The sequence below is a fragment of the Pogoniulus pusillus genome, chromosome 4, assembly GCF_015220805.1.
Source record: "Pogoniulus pusillus isolate bPogPus1 chromosome 4, bPogPus1.pri, whole genome shotgun sequence".
Lineage (NCBI taxonomy): Eukaryota > Metazoa > Chordata > Aves > Piciformes > Lybiidae > Pogoniulus > Pogoniulus pusillus.
In genome coordinates, this window is record NC_087267.1 from 11,300,630 (window position 1) to 11,322,056 (window position 21,427).

At 44.0% G+C, this 21,427-nt stretch overlaps 2 protein-coding genes across 3 annotated transcripts in view; one reads left to right on the top strand and one right to left on the bottom strand.

The window, feature by feature from the left end:
• The window catches only part of LOC135174706 (uncharacterized), a 37,047-nt gene extending 19,528 nt beyond the window's left edge, over positions 1–17,519 (bottom strand). Inside the window, exon 1 of the mRNA XM_064142192.1 lies at positions 16,585–17,519. Coding sequence (XP_063998262.1) covers positions 16,585–17,049 — 465 coding nt within the window. The 5' untranslated portion in view covers positions 17,050–17,519. The remainder of the gene's footprint in view (positions 1–16,584) is intronic.
• The window catches only part of PDZRN4 (PDZ domain containing ring finger 4), a 306,071-nt gene continuing 301,528 nt past the window's right edge, over positions 16,885–21,427 (top strand). The window contains exons 1-2 of one of the 2 annotated variants that reach the window (XM_064142189.1): positions 16,885–17,728; positions 20,136–20,222. In XM_064142189.1, coding sequence (XP_063998259.1) covers positions 17,048–17,728; positions 20,136–20,222 — 768 coding nt within the window. In that variant the 5' untranslated portion in view covers positions 16,885–17,047. Of the gene's footprint in view, positions 17,729–19,466; positions 19,543–20,135; positions 20,223–21,427 lie in introns of those variants that run through there. The other variant, XM_064142190.1, reaches the window with a different exon arrangement.

The window sequence follows — 21,427 nt, forward strand, 5'->3', positions numbered from 1 at the left end:
GATGTTTGGTTCATCCTTACCATTAGACTTTTTTTTGTTTTGTTTTGAAACAGAACTGCACAAATTTTGTCTTTAGTTACATCACTAAAGTGAGTTCTCCCACGCAAGATTTCTTTCCTTCTTTATTCTTCACATCTAAGAGCAAAATCTGCTGATTGTCTCATTTTGGCTTGCTGTTGTGCCTATTTCATAGAATCACAGTATCAACCAGGTTGGAAGAGGCTTCCAAGATCATCCAGTCCAACATATCCCCCAGCCCTAGCCAGTCAACTAGACCATGGCACCAAGTGCCTCATCCAGTCTTTTCTTGAACACCTCCAGGGACAGTGCCTCCACCACCTCCCTGGGCAGCCCATTCCAATGCCAATCACTCTCTCTGGGAAGAACTTCCTCCTAACATCCAGCCTATACTTCCCCTGGCACAGCTTGAGACTTTGTCCCCTTGTTCTGTTGCTGGTTGCCTGGCAGAAGAGACAAACCCCCACCTGGCTACTACCTCCCTTCAGGTAGTTGTAGACAGCAGTGAGGTCACCCTTGAGCTGCTTCTTGCCCATAAACAATCTCAGCTCCCTCAGCCTCTCCTCATAGGCCCCTCACCAGTTTTGTCGCCCTTCTTTGAACATGTTTCAGTACCCCCTTTTGAATTGAGGGGTCCAGAACTGGACACAGTACTCAAGGTGTGGCCTGACCAGTGCTGAATACAGGGGAATAATATCCTCTCTTGTCCTGCTGGCCATGCTCTTGCTGATACAGGAATATAGGCCAGGATTCCTGATACAGGCCAGGATGCCATTTGCTCTCCTGGCCACCTGGGCATACTGCTGTCTTTGCACTCTTCAGTTCCCATCTGTTACAAGCCATTAATCAAAAAATTCTGCACTTAATAAATTTAACAAATGAATTGTAATTGGCTTTGCTCTGTTTGAAGGGAAGAGGGTGATAGGTTGGACTAGATGCTCTTGGAGGTCTCTTCCAACCTGGTTGATTCGATGATTCTGTGATCTCCTTAATAGCCCTTCCAGCTTCTCCACCTTACTGATATTCCACAACAGCAGCAAAGTTTAGGGGACACAGCAAGACAAAGAAAGAATAGCTCTGTTGCAACAGCAGGCAGATACAGAGGGGAATGCCAGAACTGCAGCACATTGCTGGCTGCTGTGAGCAAGATCAGTGCCAGCAGCAGCAGGCCTCCATCAGAGAACACCCAAAAGCCTGACTGTGGCCAGAGACCTGAAATCTTCCCATAGTGAACCTGGGTTTGCCTGTAGATCCTTAGGCTCCCACTAAAATCTTCCCTTTTAACAAACACCAGTTCAAAGCTGTGGCATTTTGAAAACACTTTGAGCCTTTTTTTTTGTAGAGAAGAAGGCTATAAACCCCCAACATTTAAATCTGCTTACTAGCCTTTAATTACACTAACTGCCAATAGGTTCTATTGCTAGTCCAAAGAAAATACTGGCTGGTGTGCATATTTTTTTTTTAGCTGTGATTGATGAAGCATATTTGTGTAACATTAGGTCATATTTGTCAGAGTTTAACTTCTTAGTTGGCAGCTACACCACTAATTAGCAATATTGCTGATAACCTCTATTTTATATAACCAGCAAGCTGTTTTTCCATACAGGCTGGTGGTGGAAAACAAGAAAAGCATATTTCCATGGTGCCACAAGTCTGGAGCATGAATAATAAGAGGAATACACACTGCAACATTCTCTGGGATTACTGCCTGTGGAAATGCTTTATTTTTTTTTTGACAGGCATTATTTTTTTAGGTGTTCTTAGTGTGGCTTCTTTTGAGTCCTGCAGCATATTCCTTTCAATGTTACATCTCTGATTTTGGATGCTTCCTGAGTCTGCAGACTAGTAGCATATTTCTAAGGTTGCACATTTCCTTCTGTAATATCCCATTTTCTCACAACTCTTCCAAGCTCTCTCCACTTAGAATGAAATTTTCCATGTAACATTCCCCCCCTTCCAAAGAATTATTTCAGCTAAAGCAGTACAATTATGAGCCTGAGATATAATATAGATAGAATAGATTATATCTCTATAATATAGATAGAATATATTTCTAACTGTCTCAAAACTGCATAGCACCTTTTGTTTTAAATGTTGTAGAGTCTTCTACCATTTGGAGCTGGGATGTGAAGGCCTGGAGCAAAAACCCTATGAGAAGAGGCTGAGGGAGCTGGGGTTGTTTAGCCTGGAGAAGAGGAGGCTCAGGGGGGACCTCATTGCTGTCTACAACTACCTGAAGGGAGGTTGTAGCCAGGTGGGTGTTGGTCTCTTCTCCCAGACAACCAGCAACAGAACAAGGGGACATAGTCTCAAGTTGTGCCAGGGGAAGTATAGGCTGGATGTTAGGAAGAAGTTCTTCCCAGAGAGAGTGATTTGCCATTGGAATGGGCTGCCCAGGGAGGTGGTGAAGTCACTGCCCCTAGAGGTGTTCAAGAAAAGCCTGGATGAGGCACTTAGTGCCATGGTCTGGTTGACTGGCTAGGGCTGGGTGCTAGGTTGGACTGGATGATCTTGGAGGTCTCTTCCAACCTGGTTGATTCTGTGATTCTATATCAGGGGCTTATCTTTTACTATCACTAAGAAAATTCACCTTTGGCCAAGTGATATTCTTTTGTAATACTGCAGTTGCCATCCTCTCAATAGAAAATAGTTGGAACTTGCCAATTAAAGTCTCCAGAGAGAAGGCTTCTTCCTGTTCAAGCTCCCAGAGCGCAACCAAGGTCTTTGGAGCCTTAGGCTTGCATATGCTGCTCAACTTGACATCAGTCATTCTGCACTGTATTTTCAAATCTGAAGCATGAGAAAAATAGAAGGTCTGTATCTCAGAGGAGCTTTCTGAAACTAGGTCAGGAATGACAGTGAGGCACATACACACTGCAGTGAAAGGTGTAGTAAAAGGCTCTTGAGGCTGTGAATAATCCTACTGTTATGGCACAGCTTCATCAGTGGATAAGAAAGACAGCTTGGGCCATGTGCTTAACAAGAGAGAACAAAATCATGTGTTGTCACTCAGTACAGTCATTTTTTTGCACTAAGAAAAGCTCTGTGGAAGGGAAAAAGGACACGAGCATGTGATAAAAGATGGCATCCTAAGGCACATCTACTGCCTTGTTGCTTAAAAGTTGTGTGGGTGCTAGGTCATGCATTTTCTAACTCCTGAGCTCTTAATAATAATAATCTCTAACCTAATCTCTGTTACCATCTCACAGCTGACAGGTAAAGAAGAGTGCCTTTGTAGTTAAAGTGCTGACCTGGGACCTGGGGACAGCAGGCTCCTTTCTGGATTCCATATCTGTAAGAATAGTATGATGTTTTGAAACACAGTTCATTTGTGTATTGCCTGTCACAGCTATTTGATGGTGTTAATTTCAAAACTTTGCTAGGAGTTCTTGTCTCTTATGCAGTATTGCTCACTCTCAGCTGACTTCAAGAGAAATTCAAAGCTCACTGAAATGAAATTAAAGTTTTCCTCTGAATACATTGGCATTAGTGATGGCCATGGGAGCTTCTCTTTGGGCAAACTCCTAACCTCTGCCTATAGGGATTAAATTGCACACAAAGGCAAGAAGATAGTCCTTTTAGCTTGAGATGTACTTAGGACATTTTAAGTAAATTAGATATGCAGTCATCAGTGAATTGATCACGTCTACCAAGAGGCAAAATATGTTCAGGACATTTGCAAGGGGCTGTCAGATCTGACTTCAAGAAAAACTCTTTGGTAACTTCAACTTGTGCTTAGAAATCAGACCTCTGACAGACACATCAGAAATTGATTCTCATAACTTGCAGCACAATGGTACTTTGGGGAAGCAATGGTATTAAATCACTGAGTCAAGAGAAGTAGTTTTGTTTCCATTAGCTATTCAGCCTTGCTCAAATGCATTTTAAGACCTGCAGTCTAACAGATGACATTGTGACAAGACAGTGTATTTCTCTTATTATTGTGCCCTTGGTTTTGGTTCTGTGACATTTTCATGCACTTTTTTTCTTTTAAACTTTTTTCCCCCTTTTCTTTACTTAACTCCTTTCACAAACAGCTCTTTATCTTTGCTCAGGTGTGCAAGAAGCATGGCAGGAAGCCACCCTTAGATTTGCTGGCAAGGGAGAGAAGGAGCAGGCTGATGCCCAGGGGTGAAATCTGAGGCAGATGTCCTCCAGCCTCAGCTCTCACACTGAGCCCTGCACTGACTTCAAATGGGTGTTTCAGTGTGCTCCAATAGCAGTGCCTGTGCATTTGGCGTGATGGGGGAATTGCCTGTGGATGGCTGACTCTCTTGGTGTTGTCTGGGTTTTGTTAAGTATTCTTTGAACTTAAAACTTTCAGGCTAATGCAGGGGAAAATGCCATCTACATCTCTCACTGGAAGCTTTGTATCTGTCAGCAAGGAAAGCTGATAGATGCAAAGCTCCTCCATGATCTAGAGTATAAGCAAAAAGAGAAGTTCCAGTACAGAGGAATCTACTTCCAAGTAAATAATGTCGTCATTTTTATTACAGAGGTATTGTTTTATTGTGATTTTATTGTAAACATGCATTTGAAAAAAAATAAATCAATTGAAATAGGAGGTGCTTTTCAGGAGGTATGCAGTACAGAAAGATGAATAATTTATAGGAAGAGAGAAGCAAATAAACATCCAGTCTTGGTGTATCTGTCACATACACTATACAAATGTTCTCTTCCATGGCAGTCATAGCAGTGCTGTGAGTTACAGGACAAGGGAATAGTAGGTCATAACTTACCCTTGAATTGTAGTATACAGTTCAGCATTGAAGGCAGGAGTTCTCTTTTCTTAAATAGATGAGCCAATAGAAATATATGTGCTTTGTTATTCATAGGCTCCATATTGCAGCGACAAAATAATGTAATTCATTGATAAGAAGAAAAAGGTCTCTGATGAGAAAAAATTCTCAGTTGCTCCCTTTGGAAAAGAGCAGCAGGAGGATGACACTAGTTATGCAGCAGTACGGTCCTGTTGGGTTCAGAACAAGCTGGCTCATGCATCTGTGTCAGATCACTTTCTGTCATGACTTGACAGTGCCAAGACACCTCTTGAAAGCCCTTCTGAGGACTTCTCTCAAAGTAATCCTCCATGGTCACCTCCTCCTCCTGCACACTTTTTCTACTTTCTGTAAATAGCATTTATAGGAGCAAAAGGGTCAGGAAAGAGGAGGTATGCCAGCATGCAGTAGTGTGGCTTTCATCTTTAGGGGCACAGTGTTGTCAGGGGACAGTGAGGAGGTGTACCATGCTAAAAGGGTTCCCATAAGAGATTGTGTTTCTGGAAGAAATCATGCCTCTGTGCTTTCCCAGCTTGAAGTAAGGCATACAGATTTCTCTTGACCCTGGGACAACTGTTATCTGCTGCCTGCAATGCACAGCTGATTTTCCTCTTGCATGTCTGCCCCATCAGCATGAGGAGACAGCCACCCTGAGCCTGCAAAAGCTTCTGAGCACAAAGGGACTCCACCCAAAGAGCAGGAAGGATCATGTTGGGCTAGTGTTTCTGAATACCTCATTGAAATCCTCGATTAAATATCCTATAAAATATGAAGCCCAGACATACTCCCAATACAATCAATGGCAAATCCCTACACATGATAAAAGGGAAACCAACAACCCCTAAATAGGTGTCCATTTTGGTTTCCTAAATGAAATGAAAGGTGCAAACTGCATTTGACAGTTTTTTGACTAAAACTAATACTCACTTCAGCTTATGCCTGCCTCAGAGTTATTTAATATGTGATAACATTCCTTTGCTGTATTGTATTCAGACATTCATGATCCCTGCAAAATATTTATTTTGGATAGCCCCTATATCCAATTCCTCTTTTTATCAATAGAACAATATTTATGGAGATCAGGCTGCAAGCTTTGCCAGACAGACACCCTTTGCATTCAAAAGAAAACATGATTCATGGGAGGATCAGGACTTCAGCTACAAATGAAACTTTTCTTTGATAGGCTGAAAGATACAAGTCAGTAAAGGAAAATTATTGATAGCTGGAAAGGAATGTCTTCTTTGAGACTGCCAATATTCAGTTCTGACACTAATATCTTAACTAATGGAAAATACTTTTTTTTGGGGGGGGCAATCTAATTATATCCCAGGGGCAATGCTTAAAAGAAATGGAAAGACAGTTACAACCAATTGCACTTTGTAAAGATGTCAGCTTATTTTTGCTATCTCTCTGAGACCATGAATATCTTTCAACATACTTGCACAGCACACAGGACAAAAGTACTCTGACCCAAACCTAGGGATTCTCTAAAACATATAATTAGCATTAAGATAGTAATAACAGTAACAGCAGCAACAAAAGTACAGTTAACCTTCAGACTTGTGGCTCATTAACTTTCAGTGCACACATACAAAAATAGACTTGCTATAATAGTTACAGTGCCTGGTGCAGTAAGAAAAATAAGCTGTGTGCTGGGAGAGAAAAATCAGAACATTTAGTGATCCCAAGCTTCTTGGGGCTGTTACCTCCAGTCTTTGCTGCAGATATCCCACAAAAGTATTTCTTCTCTCTCTCCAAGTAGCACAACTGAGAATACGTAATGCATTTTTCATCGTGTACCCTTTTAATGGTAATTAAATATCACAACCCTACCTTTCAGCTCATTGCAATGGACTTGTTATTTTTGGTTCTGCCTAACTATGATTTCAATCTAATGATCATTAGTAACAATAACAGGCCTCTACCCTTTTATCATGCCTTACATCTGTGGGACTCTGTTAAGCATTACTACGTGCATTACACCAGTGCTTACACTGAGTCACAGAGGTTAATTAACTTATTAAAGATCTCAAAGCACGTCGGTGGCAGAATCAGGAATAATGACAGACAGCCCTGAGCTCTGCTGTCCCTAGCCTTGACACTCTTGACAGTTCCTGCTAAAGGGCTAGCCAAATTTTGCAAAATGCCATTAATCATGAAAAGCTGGACCTTTTTAGGAGAGGATTATTTGTGTGGAAAGGGAAGGAGAGAGTCATTTCACTGCTAACATAAGGCTAATGGAAACAAAATCTCCTACTTGTCTGAATCACAGTGCCTGGAGGACTGCAGAGAGTTGGAAGTATTTGTTAAAGATGCCATGTCTGCAAAGGCAGCCTGAGGACTGACGTCCTGAAATTCAGTACAGGACAGAATCAAATCCAGTGGCATTTTATTCATCTCACTGATGTTCTCTATAGACAACCAGGGAATGAGGGTATCTCTTAGTATATAAAATGCCAAAAACTCCTTGTTCACCTCCTCAGAGGAGACTGCCACTTTTGGACATCGTCCCAGTGAGCAGTGAATGACTGCTCAGACACACAGGTGTATAAATTCTGATCTTGCAGTGTTCAGTAACACTTGGAAACTTTAAAGTCTGATCACTACAGAAAAAAAAAAAAGTCTGTGTGTCTCCTCTTCCCTACAACCATGTATTATTTTAAGGTGAGAGCCTTTGACAGAAGCTGTTAGTGCTGCTTCAGATTCTCATGGGATAAAGACTGGCATTGGTGAATTTAAATTGACATCTTATGCTGATGCTGTATTAATATGTATGATCTAGCAGAGACTTCAGCTTTTATTATAGTTTGAATCATTACTAATTTTGGCAATTTTTTTTTTGCTTTAAAATAGGCTGTAAGAAATATCTGCTCTGTGTAGACCAGATAACACATCCAGATTTTCCCATTTAAGCAAAAATGCTAAGTTCTCCCAGTCTGCAGCTTCTATTTTAAAAATCCAACCAAATGACCAAACAAAAACTGATAGCAAAGTATCAAATGAATATACAACATCTTGCTGTCCCTTAATGCATTATAAAACACAACCAAGGGCCAAATCCAGCTCATTTTGCTTAGTTGAGGAGAGTCTTAGGAAGTTAATAGCAAACTCTCATACTCATCTCTGGGCTCCTCAATTCAAGAGAGATGTTGAGATGCTGGAATGTGTCCAGAGAAGGGCGACGAAGCTGGTGAAAGGCCTGGAACACAAACCCTATGAAGAGAGGCTGAGGGAGCTGGGGGTGTTCAGCCTGGAGAAGAGGAGACTCAGGGGTGACCTCATTGCTGTCTACAACTGCCTGAAGGGAGGTTGTAGCCAGGTGGGGGTTTGTCTCTTCTCCCAGACAACCAGCAACAGAACAAGGGGACACAGTCTCAAGTTGTGCCAGGGGAAGTAGAGGCTGGATGTTAGGAGGAAGTTGTTGCCAGAGAGAGTGATTGGCATTGGAATGGGCTGCCCAGGGAGGTGGTGGAGGCACTGTCCCTGGAGGTGTTCAAGAAAAGCCTGGATGAGGCACTTGGTGCCATGGTCTAGTTATTGATCTGATTCTGCTGTGATACAAGCAGAACCTGATGCAGTTATAATACAGCCAAAGGGTGAAGGAGGGCAAGACTATACAATATGCCTGAGTGGGCTGAATAGGACAAGAGTAACAGGTATGAAGAAAAAGCACATTCATGCTTTCTAAAAGTGCATCTGATTTTGAGTACTTTTATCTCCTGTTGATGTCACTGAAGCATCTGGCTGCTCAGCATTTCTAAACCAGGCTTCTTTCTTGAAAACATGTATAGGTTAATAAAATGGTGATGAGGTAATAGAGCAGGTAGGAGCTGCATTAGCACTTTAGCAAAACACCCCATAACAAGACTGTCAGGCTGTACATGTCAATCCTCAGTGCAGGAGTAAGTAGTCATTAGAAAGTTGCGTTAGTACATCAGAATTAATGTTCATGAATTTGTGATGATAGGCAGCTTAGGAACAGTGTAGATTTAACTTGTCCAAATATGCTTTAATAGTGTCATCCCTGTTCCCTCAGGTTTGACTCTTTCACAGACACACCAAAAAAAAAGAGTAGATTTTTTTTGTTAAATTCAAAATGTATCAAAAGCATCAGAAAGTTGGTTCTTTGTTTTCCATTTTTGGCCTCATTAGGATGAAAACTAAATAAACTGTTCAAGGGCAGGCAGAGAGGCCTTGTGTCAAGTAACAGCAAATCCCATTCACCTACAAGGAAAAAAATCACAAATTGGAGTGGGTTCTGTTTGCTTTTAATGGGCCTTATTAATGAGAGGGGCTGATAGAAAAAATAATGCTCTAGGTGTGTTTTTAGAATAACTGATCAGGGTGATCTTCCACACAAGGCAAGTAAAATATATCCTAATTACAATACAGTATAAGCCATTCAGGTAGCATAAGTGTACTTGTGGAATAAGCACTTGTGTGTATTTTAATACAGACTCACTGATACATAATTTGTGAAAGGGTAGCTTTAGGAAAACAGGACCAGAAGGAAAAATCAGGCTAAACAGATCAAAATCTGGAAAAGTTACAAAATCCAAAAGCATCTTTTCTCACATAATATTTACTTCTCTATTGTCATAGAATCGCCTGGTTGGAAAAGACCTAAAGATATATTGAGTTCAACCATAACCTAACATCTCCCTGTACACAACTGTTAGATCATGTCCCTAAGCATCTCATCCAAATGTATTTTAAATATCTCCAGGGATAGTAACTCCACCACTTCCCTGGGAAGCCTGTTCCAGTGCCCAGTGACCCCTGTGGTGAAGAAAAAATTCCTAATATCTAATCTAAACCTCCCAAGGCCATTCCTCTCACCTTATTACTTGCTACCTAGAAGAGGCTGGCCCCAACCTTGCTACAACCTCCTTTCAAGTGGTTATAGAGACTATATGGATTCCTATACACTCTCTAGTATCATAGAATCATCCAGGTTGCAAGAGACCTCCAAGATCATCCAGACCAACCTAGCACCCAGCCCCACCCAATCAACTAGACCATGGCACCAAGTGCCTCGGCCAGTCTTTTCTGGAACACCTCCAGGGACAGTGACTACACCACCTCCCTGGGCAGCCCATTCCAATGGGAAATCACTCTCTCTGTGAAGAACTTCCTCCTAACATCCAGCCTAGCCTCCTCTTCTCCAGGCTGAATAACCCCAGCTCCTTCAGACACTCCTCATAGGATTTGTGTTCAAGACCTGTCACCAGGTTCCTTGTCCTTCTCTGGACACACTCTGGCACCTCAATGTCCTTCTTGTAGTGGGGGCCTACAATATTTCTGATACAGGCCAGGATACTGTTTGCTGCCTTGGCTGCCTGATCACACTTTTGGGTCATTATTCAGTTACATGCTGATATTCTGAAATTCTTACTACTCAAAATAGTTACTTCATAAGATTTCTCATCTCAAATGCAAACACAAGCCATTAATGTTGTCTCTAATGGAGGAAGTGCAGTTTATCTAGGAGTCTTGTTTGCAAGAGCACTAAAATACTTGATTACATGAGGAAATCTTTTCAGAAGTGCATTATTTGTGCTAATGTCAGCTGGGTCTCAGAGAGACTGTCCCTGGGATCACTTTAATATTTGGAGTGAGTATCACAGCTTTTGCATGTGACAGGGTAAAGTGTTCCCTGGCCATTTTTGTTTAACCTGTTTTGTATATGGAGATACTGGGCATGGAGGTTGAAGAGGGCTCTCTAAGATGCACAAACAACAGTAAGGATAGCAAACAAGTAGATGGCATGAAAGAAGGAGAAGCAATATTCTTGCTCATCTCAAGCCCCGTATGAACACTAAGATGCTGGTTTTTCATTTCCTTTTTGTGTCTATTGTTTCCAGACTCCAAATCTGCTTTCTTTTTTAAGCATTTGGTAAGAGACTAATAACACTGAAACAGTGCACAAGTTCCTGTGTTCCCATCCACTGACTGAAACTATATTGTAGCTGCTATTTTTAAATGGTATCTTTCATTTTTGTCTTGTTTTTCACTGACAAGTATTAGCTTTTTCCAGTCTGTGCCACGTTAAAATGCATAAGGTAATCAGAATTCTCTACACTCATTTTTCAGGCTGCTCCCCTAGCTTAGGCTAAGGCCAGACACATTCTGGTGGCAATTATATTTAAATTTAATTTCAAAGGTTTAAAATGACAGATTCACATAAGAGTTCCAAAAATCCTGCCACAAAATTCTTACTTTTTTTCTTCTTTGTTTGTCCTATTTCACTCTGAGCTTTTCAGGTATGTTTTTGAACATGGCTTTCTATTCTCTTTCATCAGTAGGTGTGCAGGCTAATACTATGAAATGTACAGGTAAAGGTAGTTTTCTAAATAGTAGGATGTAACACTGGCAAGAGATGTGCAAGAGACAGAGGGGTGACAATATGCTGAAGCCTTTCTACTAACCTGAGAAACTGTCAAAGCCTTCACTGAGATTCTGCTTCCATCTCAGTTTGTGGTGTGCCCAATTCTACTGGTAATGGGCAAGGTGACCATTTTTCAGTCTTTGTTTTCCAGGCAGAAGAAATTTTACTGCCTGAAAAGGAAGCCATTGGAATTGCCACTGTATATTTGCAGGTTGACCAGATACTGTCAGGGCAAGAGGATTTAACCATACTCGGGGGGGAGGACTCCAGCAATGAGGTACTCCCTTTCTGAACCAATTTGAGCACTACGCTTCATATGGTGAGTGGCTCTGCTCTGTGACAGCAGCTGTGTGGTTTTGTAATGTGAAAAATCATCCTCTCATTTATTTTCCCCTTGAGTTAATTGCTGCTAAAATAGAGAGAAAGCTTTTGATATCTGCATACCCTTAGGGAGCAGCTCCGTACTGAAAGGAGGTGTCTGCAGCAGGTGAATGTATTGTGGATTGGCTCTGCAGGACAAATTTAGTTGGGTTGGGAGAGGGAAATGAGATAGAAAGACCCAAGGCAAGGCTTCTGTGTTCCTTTGAGTTTGTCCTCACTGCTAGGGCCTTCTGCTTAGGCTACAGCTGGATCCACAGTTCTGGCAGTGGTACAAATGCCGTGTGAGCAGCATGGGGCAGGGGTGTGGTGGCCAGCACAAGTCTGAGGTGAACTCATTCCCAGGCAGCTGAGTAATGATCCAACTGGCTGTGGGAATGTGGTACAGGCCTGGAAAATATGAGAGGTTAGCACAAAGGCAGTCTGCTTTCTCTCAGTCTGAGTCTCACCAATTCTTGCCCCTTCTTTCCTGCCTTTAACACTGAACAGGAAAAAAAGATTAAAAATAATTTTTGAAAAGCAGTGCCCTAACCCCACTGTCACAAGAGCAAGTGGAATGATCTGTTTTGTCTTATGGGTCAGGTGTGTAGCTTTCTCCTGCTTTTCCTAGTGCAGTTTGCAGTTAGAGGTTTGAGATATGCATGTCCCCGTCACTCCTGTAGTCCAGACACCTTCTCCACTCGCTCACAGGTCAGAACGCTGTTCTTGGCTTTCCTTCTGCACTCCCCATTTGATCGGCTGCCTGCTCTCTCTACTGGCTTTCTTGACCATAAGAAACTTCTTGGTGAAGGACAGCTGTATCACATGGATATGGGCTTCCACTTTAGAAGGTGCCCTTGCCTTGTCAGTCCTAAAGACAAAGAGGAAGGCAGTCCCCATTCCCTGCTCTGGCATGCACTTTCAGTTTATAGGAGCCATATTGACCCAGAACCTGGAGAATTTTAGTTTACTACCTCCTTATCTGTAAAAGAGATAACAGCACTTTCTTTTCTCCCAGCTGTTTACTGTTAAAATATTCTCTGAAGGAGATGGAGAAAAGCCACCTTTCAGTACTCCTCTCTACCTATAAACTTTGTACCACAGGACTCCAAGTAGAAATGTGCTACTGAAAGAATAACTGTTCAGCTGCTGGAGGTGTCTAGAGTCGGCAGTATCCTTAACTTCCAACAGTTAAGTCTCCTAAAGGCTTGAGGTGATCAGGAACATTTGGCTTTTATAACACTGGGCACCTTGACTCTTAAAGGATCACGTACAATCTCACTTGCCCTTACACTTCTCTCTGCAACACTCAGTCCACAGTGGGTAACCTCAGAGCACACCTCTCAGGTCAGGTTTTAAGGCATGCACTGGAAGGTGCTTTTACCCACCTCTTGTGTTGGAAAGTGCAGGCATCTTTATTGACTGCCCTAAGGATGGGTGCCTTAATGCAGTGGCTTTGTTAGAAACAGGTTTTTAATAGAGACTTATAGAGTGCCGTGAATACTGCAACAGGTGAAGTGAAAAGTCTTACTTAAGGCCATTCAATGCATGAAAGAGGCAAGTGCAAAAGCCAAACCTCCCATGAAACATCTTCTCATTTCCCTCATGCTCAGAGTTGGTCATTGGCACATTTGAGATCAAGTGCAATTAAACAGACATCATATGGTGGTTTTCTGCTGATGAATGATATAGATCACAAAAGTTTTCTCTATGTAAACTTCTTAGCAAAATGTCTGCAGTTTTTTTGAAGTTTCTTCCCTCAGCTGTTGAATGCAAATAGTTGTTCAGGTTTCAGCAACTAACCGTGAGCTTTCAGATATATATTTTAAATTCTGCCATCTTAGGGATGCTTCATCACTTTCCTACTCTGCTGCAATGCTGAACTGTAGTACCAAAAAAATGCTTGCTGACTTGAAGATAAGGGGAAAAAAACCTCCTGATTCTCTAAAATGAAACATGATTTATGTGAGCTAACTTGATGTTTATAATCTTTTCTTTGTCAAAGCATAATGGCATTAATTCTTTCCAGAGTTCTGATAACAGATTTTAATAGCAAATGCTCAGGTCTGTGTTCTGCTCTCAGAGTGAAGTTGTTGAGTCCTCCCGACTCAAATTATTTACTAGGTTTCACTAGAGTGACTGGGAAAAGAATATTCCTTTGCAACCCTATGGATGAATAATAGGGGGAAATGATCATGAAAATGAGAGGGGAAAGCCAAATATACATGCTTTATTTCCACATGTGAGTTGAAATTTCATTGGATTTTCCCTATTTACTTCAAAAGAACCAGAAGGTTTCCACTCACCTTCAGGATTTAAGAATGCTAATTCTTATCTCAGGACCCTTTCATCAGAACATTTGGTTCACACTTTAAACTGAAGCTTCTCTTAGCATGAGGCAAGGGCTACAGGAAAAAATAACCCTTGATTTTATACTGGAAATAGCTCTTTCTCCCATCTCTGATGCTCAAAAGCAGCAGGCTTTCTGTGCTGATAAAGGGCACCCTCAGCAGCAGTGTTCCCCCCACCAAATCTTTCCTCAAAGCATGTTTGTGTATGTGTGCATGTCTCTAGGTACATATGACTAAGAAAACAAGTGCTTTCCTATTTCAAATAAGTTTTGCTGCTGTATCAGGTAAAGCAAAACGGAACATGGTAGAAATTGTGGAAGATCTGGACTGTTCTGAAGCCAAGTCACTACATAACACTTATTTTGTCCATAGCTAGGTGCAATCCCAGTGCAAGTGGTGAACCTCCACAGAGCTGGAGCACCCATGGGCAATGCCCCTGAAGGCTCTGCTGTTCCTGTGTTCCTCAGCCTCTCTTCATCTTGCCATATCTGAATTTCTGTCTTTGATCATTGCAGTAAAACTATGGCTGGAGTGGCTGTTGGTGCTGAGACCTTAGATGAGCAAAGAAGGTTATAATTATGTTGTCTCTTTAAGTATAATTTTGGAATGTGAGTATTGTGTTTTTAATTTCCTGATTAGTTGGAACTAATAGGACTAATTGTGCAAATAATCCAATGTAAGTACATTGGTAATGTTGTATGCCTTTATCCATGTGTATCCATTTCCAGGTAACCATTTGGAGGTCTGGTATGCAGACAGCTCTTACTTTTGGAAGTTTTGTACATTTGTCTGTATTCCAGGTTCCTGCACTCACAAATTACTTTTGAGATAAACCCAGTCACCTGGGCTGTGATTCATGCTGACATCTTGGCAAAGAAAGATAGTTTCTTACTCCATCACAGAGAAAGGGCATAACAGCTTTAAACCATTTTGCCAGGGCACTGACATTTCAGCAGTGCCCAAGGAGAGACAGAAAGGCCTGGATTAAAAAAAAGAAAACAAAAAAAGCCTGCCATGGGATTCTTAAACTTTTGTTTAATTTATCATCTAATTTAAAAGAAGCCTAAAGGCACTGAGGCTCAGACTTGGCTATATTGTCTCTTTGGCTGTATTTGTACTGGCACATAAAATGTGCCAGGAACCCCAGAAGGACTCACAGCCTCATCTCCTAAGCTGTCATCCCCAAAGGAGGGCAGCCACCCCAAACTATCACTACAACCCTTGTGCTGTGCCAAAGTGTGTTTTGGGAGGCTTCTGACAAGCCTTGGCCAAAAAGTCTTCCAAGCATTATGTCAACAGGCTAGCAGAGGCAATAACAATTTAACAGATCATGTGCCACTGTTGGGGCTTTATGACTTTACCTCTTGATTTCAGACCTCAGATTCTGGGCCATGTGTAAGGAGATGAAGATACATTGGGACACTGGGGCAGAAGAGATGGTATAAACAAATAATGAGGGCAAACGAATAGTTAGAGTCAAAGATGAATGAGGAGAACACTGTTTAAAAGTAATTTTCTGTAACATTCAGAATGACACTGATTCTGACACTATGAGCAAAGCAATTAAAATCAGTGGGTATGCTAGATGATCAAAACCCACTATGAACAGCGAAATTAGTTACTCAGGGTGTTGGAGTTCCTTTTTTTGTGTGTGAAAGACTGAGATTTTGACCTGTAATGAAATATTGCCTAATGTATTATAGTGCATTTCTTTCAAGCTAAAAGATACTGTATCTGGTGCTGCAGTTCATTGATTTAAGGCCATGGTAATCCAACTGAAACTGTGGGTTTCTGTGGCAAGTCAGAAATGGCAGCTTACCGATGCCTGTAGATGTTCTGTGAGGCACTGTCAATTGCTATTTGTTTTTTAATTGCCAATAAACTTTAATTAAGCAAACTATGGCCAGATGTAACTGAGATCTGTGGTCCTGGGTACAGTTCTAGGGGCAGGCCTGTAGAGAATTTTCCCTCTTGTTTGGGGAAAAAGGGATGAATATTTGCCTCTGCAATGCTCCATTGTTGTCTTCTTAGTAATGGAAAAGAAGAATTCATTAGCGAGTCTCAGAAACCCTGATGACTTTCCTGGAGGGATGTCCTTGGGACTCAGTTTGAGGCTGGAATTGCAGAACTGGTGAGGGCACATCCCAGCTCTGCCTTCAGAGTCCTCAGTCCAGAAAATATCCTTTTGATCTGGGCCTGGATAAACCAAACCTTCAGCCCTTTCCCAAAGCAGTGATGTCCAGCCTACACGTGAAGGAGCCCATTGAAGAAAACCCTCAGAGGGCTCCATCCCACTCTCCTCCGGGAGGTTTTCCACAGGGCTGGGGGGCAGCAATCTGCCCCTGTGTTTTCAATAGTGAAGTTATGTGGGGAATGTGTTAGGAGTTTCATGTTTCAGTGTATGCTGTGGGTTGTGCAGAAATGAAGGGTTAGAATCCAGGCTGACTATTAATCCTAAGTATGCCTTTCTAGAGTTTGCTGTGGTTTAGCTCTTCTTAAAATGAAAATGTTGTTTTATACATATGTTGTTGTTTAAGGGAGCTTGACAAGTAATTTTGTCATCCCGACCCTATTTCTTTTGATGCAGCAACAAAGAGCACCTTAGTACCGTGGACCTCGTGGACCTCAGCTGTTGGACATCCCAAAAAAAGGAGCAAGCTTTTCCGAGGCAAGTGAAATAAGCCACACTCACCGGTACATCTGTGCAGCACTGAAAGCCAAAACGACTCACTGCCTTGCAGGGTGTCCACTTTCTATCCCCACGACCACAAGGCAGTCTTGAGATACCTGTCGAGGTCACAGCTCGGCCGCCGGGGCAGTGAGCGCACTGGCCAGGACGGCGGGTGCGGGCTGAAACGGGCGCTGGCGGTTCCACGCGTCTCGCCCGCTCGCCCCGTCGCGTAGCGAGGATGCCCCGAGAGGCGGAGGTGGTACCAGGGCTGGGCGTGGGGCGGGAGCACCGGGGCGAGGGAGTTAATGCGGGAGGGTGGAGGGGAGCTGCTGGGAGCTCTGCCTTGGCGCTGCCGCCCTCCTCTCTCGGTTCAGCCCCGCTCCTCCGCCCGCCCCTCGCCGTCCGCCCGCCGGGAGCGGCTCCTGCGCCGCCAGGGCCGGGCCGGGGCCGCTGTACCGAAAGTTTCGAGGTTGCCGGCCGCGCCATGGGCTTCGACCCGTCGCGCTTCGCTGCGCCGGTGGCGGCGGAACTACAGTGCAAGCTCTGCGGACGGGTGCTGGAGGAGCCGCTGTCCACGCCGTGCGGTCACGTCTTCTGTGCCGGCTGCCTGTTGCCCTGGGCGGCGAGGCGGCGGCGGTGTCCGCTGCGGTGCCGGCCGCTGGCGGCCGCCGAGCTGCGCCCCGTCCTGCCCCTCCGCAGCCTCGTCCAGAAGCTGGAGGTCAAGTGCGACTATAGCCTGCGGGGCTGCGGCCGCACCGTGCGTCTGAGGGAGCTGCCCGCCCACCTCGCGGTATGCCGCTACGGGCCGTCGCCCTCCGATCCCGCCGAGACGGAGCCGCGGAACGGGCGTTCCCCGGGCCACTCGGGAGGCGGCTCTGCGGAGCAGCCGCGACAGCCCATGCCGGGGGAGCCTCCGCGGGCGCGGGCAGGCGGCGGACAGCGCAGCGCGCGGGCGGTACGGGGCGGCTGCAGCCCGGAGTCGGGTCCCGAGCTGAAGAGGGAGACCCTGCGCTGGAGCAGGAGAGAGAAGTCGCTGCTGGCGCAGCTGTCGGCGCTGCAGAGCGAAGTGCAGCTGACGGCGCGGCGGTACCAGGCGAAGTTCGGCCAGTACATGAGCCACATCAGCAGCATCACCAGGGACCTGGCGGGCAGCCACTCCAGCAAGGTGAGTGCGGCCGTAGAGACCTGGCCTGCCTCCTGCAGCGATGGTCTTCCCGGACCTGCTTTCACTGTGCCGCACTTGGGAGCGGCCTGCTGAGGTGACGGTGCGAGAGATTTCCCCGGGGGGCTGGCGCTCCCCCAAGTTCTCGCCGGGACTCATCCCGATCCTTTCCCCTGCGCATCCCCCGGGTGATGCGATCCTCTTCTGCCTGTCCCTCGCCTCACAGCGAGATAGGGCCGCCAGCCCCTGCTGGGGACACGCTTCTTGACGGTCACTGTTTCGGCGCTCACCGGCGGCCGAGAGCCCGTCGGTGGCAGAGGAGAGCGCGGCCGTGCCTGGGGGCGGCGGTGGCCGTGCCTGGGGGCGGCGGTGGCCGTGCCTGGGGGCGGCGGTGGCCGTGCCTGGGGGCGGCGGTGGCCGTGCCTGGGGGCGGCGGTGGCCGTGCCTGGGGGCGGCGGTGGCCGCGCGCGCCTCACCGCTTGGTTGCCCCGGCGAGGGCGGGAAGCCGGCAGGAAGGAAGAGTTCTTCCCTCTTCGATCGGCAGCTGGTAAACGCCTACCGGTTCCTCCTGCATCTGGCCGCCCCGCGTCGCAGGGGTCCGGCTGCTGTTGGTGTTCAGTTGTCCCCAGCTGGGACAGCTCAGGGGTGTGGAACTGGCTTTTAACTACTATTTGAGCAGCAGAGAAGTTGTTTGACAAAAACCGGAGGATAACTTTGGAAACGATGATGAGAGAACAGAAAAGTCTCTTTAATTTGGTAGAACAGATACCTGACGCTGTTGCTAGCAGAGATCCATGTAGTGCTTTGCCCTCATATCAGGTCTGATGACATTGCTCAAATAGGCACTGGCTTCATTTAGGCTAAGCCATCGGAGAACACTGGTGAGCTGACTCAGCTTGCTGTGAGGGAGTTGCTTGGCCTTTTTAGTTTTAGCTCTTGGCTGGAAGGTTGCTGTGCAGGCTCTGGCTGTTGCAGCTATGGTGAGCACTCTTTTAATGCAAAGAATGTCTCTTCTTACGCAGATCTTCAAATTCCCAAGTGGAAAAGGTCTGAGTAACCAAACTCATTCTTGAGGCAATGTAGTGTGCTGGGCCTCGGCTGCTGCATGGGAGATGGGAAAGGGGAGGTTGTTTGGAGGACAACAGCATGCCTAGAAACAGGTCTTTGTGGTGTTGAGAAGCTTTGTATTTGGGCTTGGATATTTAATCTTTTACTCTCTTTTATTGTTACTGAATTTCGGTTTGGCTAGTTAATGCAGGAGGCTTGGTTTGCTGGCCCTGGGAGGTGTGCTCACACATCTGCTGCTTCTCTCGGCCGATGGGGTAAGGTCATATGAAGGGGGCAGCTGTGTCTGTTAAGGAATGTGGGACCTGCGAGAAAAGCAAGGGTTGCTGAAGAGAGGAGGGAGACGAGGATTTTCCGTCATGAGTTGGCAGGTGTGAGGACAGGCGATCCTGGGCGTTGCCAGTAGGTGCTGCTGTGTATGTGCTGCCGCGCGGAACCCTTTCAGGCAGAGGGGACCAGGGTTAAATAAACATAACAGAGGTTTGGAAGAAAAACGATCCAAAAAGTAAAAATATACTTCATTAAAATGGGATGTGTCGTGCGGCAGTAAAGCATTTCGCTATCACAGTCAATAAAATACGGGCTTCAGCGTTGTTATATTGTGAATTTTCAGAAAGGGACGCTTTATTTAGGTGCTAAATATATGTTAATTAACTTCCAGAGACTGGCAGAGCCACTTAACAGTGCTGGATGAATACTTTTTTTTTGAGACTATGGATCCTGAAATGTAACTAGTAGCATATATGAACAAGGTAAAATCAGCTAACTTGCTGTGCTATGGACTCTGTTGGTTTTGGGTTTTTTTGCTTGTATACTTATTTTAGGACATTACTTACCTGTTCCACTGAAGGAAAAGGCTTCTTTCTTTTTCCCTTTAAAAAAAAATGTTTTAGTTTTTAACTTCAAACCCATCATTGTTTTTGGATGTTTGCTTTGTAGTTTTTTACAGAAATGATTTTGGGTTTGTTCTTTTCAGGAGAGGAGTGAAAGGTTGTCTGAAGCATTGACATAGTTTGGGATTTAGATTTTTTTAGAGACTTCCAGACATTTGGAGCTCTGACATTTCTCAGTGTTGCTGATCATTCCTTCTGCCAAATGCCTGCATTTTTTTCTGTTCAGCACTGAAGAGAATCTGGTGTTACCTGTTAGTTTTCAGTGGTATGTGACTTTTACTTTGATTTTTTTTCCAGTGCAAAGTTTTTTTATCTTTTCAGACTAGTTTTCCTTTAAGCCTTATCTTACGTATTCTTCAGCTAAAAATCTTTTGTGCTTAAGTGCTTTCAACTAAGATCTTTTTTCATCTCTATTCTTTAGAGTAAAGAGTATTTCACCTCTTGCTTCTTAGGGAGGAGAACCCAAACCATTAATGATCATGCTACACCGAGAAAATGATACTTTGGGATTCAATATTGTAGGAGGACGATCCAACCAGGTAATGAGAAAAGTAAATGTGGGCTGTTTTGGCCATACTTTCTATTACTACATACACTGCTAGTAATACAAGCATTAGTCTTCATAACAGCAGGTATAGAATCCTTTCAATAGATAGAAGAACTGTATAATATCAAGTGTATTTGGAGTCATTGTTTTGAAGACATAATGTTGTGAGAGGTGGATTATTCTCATTTTCACGGAAGGTATTCCCTTTGGTTCTACTTTGAAACTTTAGGCTGATCCGCGCACAGTTGCCATGTGAGTAGTACGTATTCGTGCAAGCTGTTCAATGGAAATCTCTGGGACTACTTACAAGAGTCACTGTTGCAGGATTAAGCCATTGGAATTTTTGGAAAGAGATTGCCTTTTTATTTTTTTCTTTTTCATTTAAAAGAGAGATGAAAATTTGTTTCTGTACCTCAGATAGTCTAAGCACATGTCTTGCTCTCACATGCCTGCTTTCAATTTTCCTGTCTTTGTGAACTTAAAAGTTTTCATTGATCTTGTATCTTAAATCAATCTCTAGTCTTATCAGTCTATATTCTCAAAGTTCATTGAAAACCATAGATGTGCTTAAGGATCACTACATCCCCCTAGAATATATGTAAGAATATGCTTTTTTTACTCTTTATCCTTCCAAAAACATTAATCAGCACTGTCATTACATATGAAGGGTAAAGAAACCTGTTAAACTGGAAAATTAGTAGTTGATTAAAAAGGCTTGGTAATAGTTATGCACTGATCAGTGGAACTTACTATTATTGAGGAGGGAAATAGGACCCTGTATATTAGTTTGGCAATCTTCTGCTCTCAAGCTATATTTAGCGGTGCCAAAGAGTCTGTTCCCATTAGCCTAAGAAGTTCACTGTCTGCTGCAGAATTACTGTTCCCCGTGTGTAAAGTATGAAGACCAGCAGTTATCTAATGTTGGTGCTATAAATTCAAAGTAAGAGTTTCTTAGGTTTTCTAGTGGAAGGATGAGACAACAGGTGGCTCAAAGATAAAATGCACGTGCTTTGATTATATCCATATTTTGAGTATACCAGTAATGAAGTCCAGACAGTCTTCAGTTTGGATTGCAGTGTGACTTCTGCTATTTACAGCTGTAGGAAGACTGCAGGGAAGAGGGAGCATAGTGTTCAACTTGCCTGGTATGGCAGCTGAGCTTCTCTGAAGTACTTACATGCTGAGAGCGCATGCTGG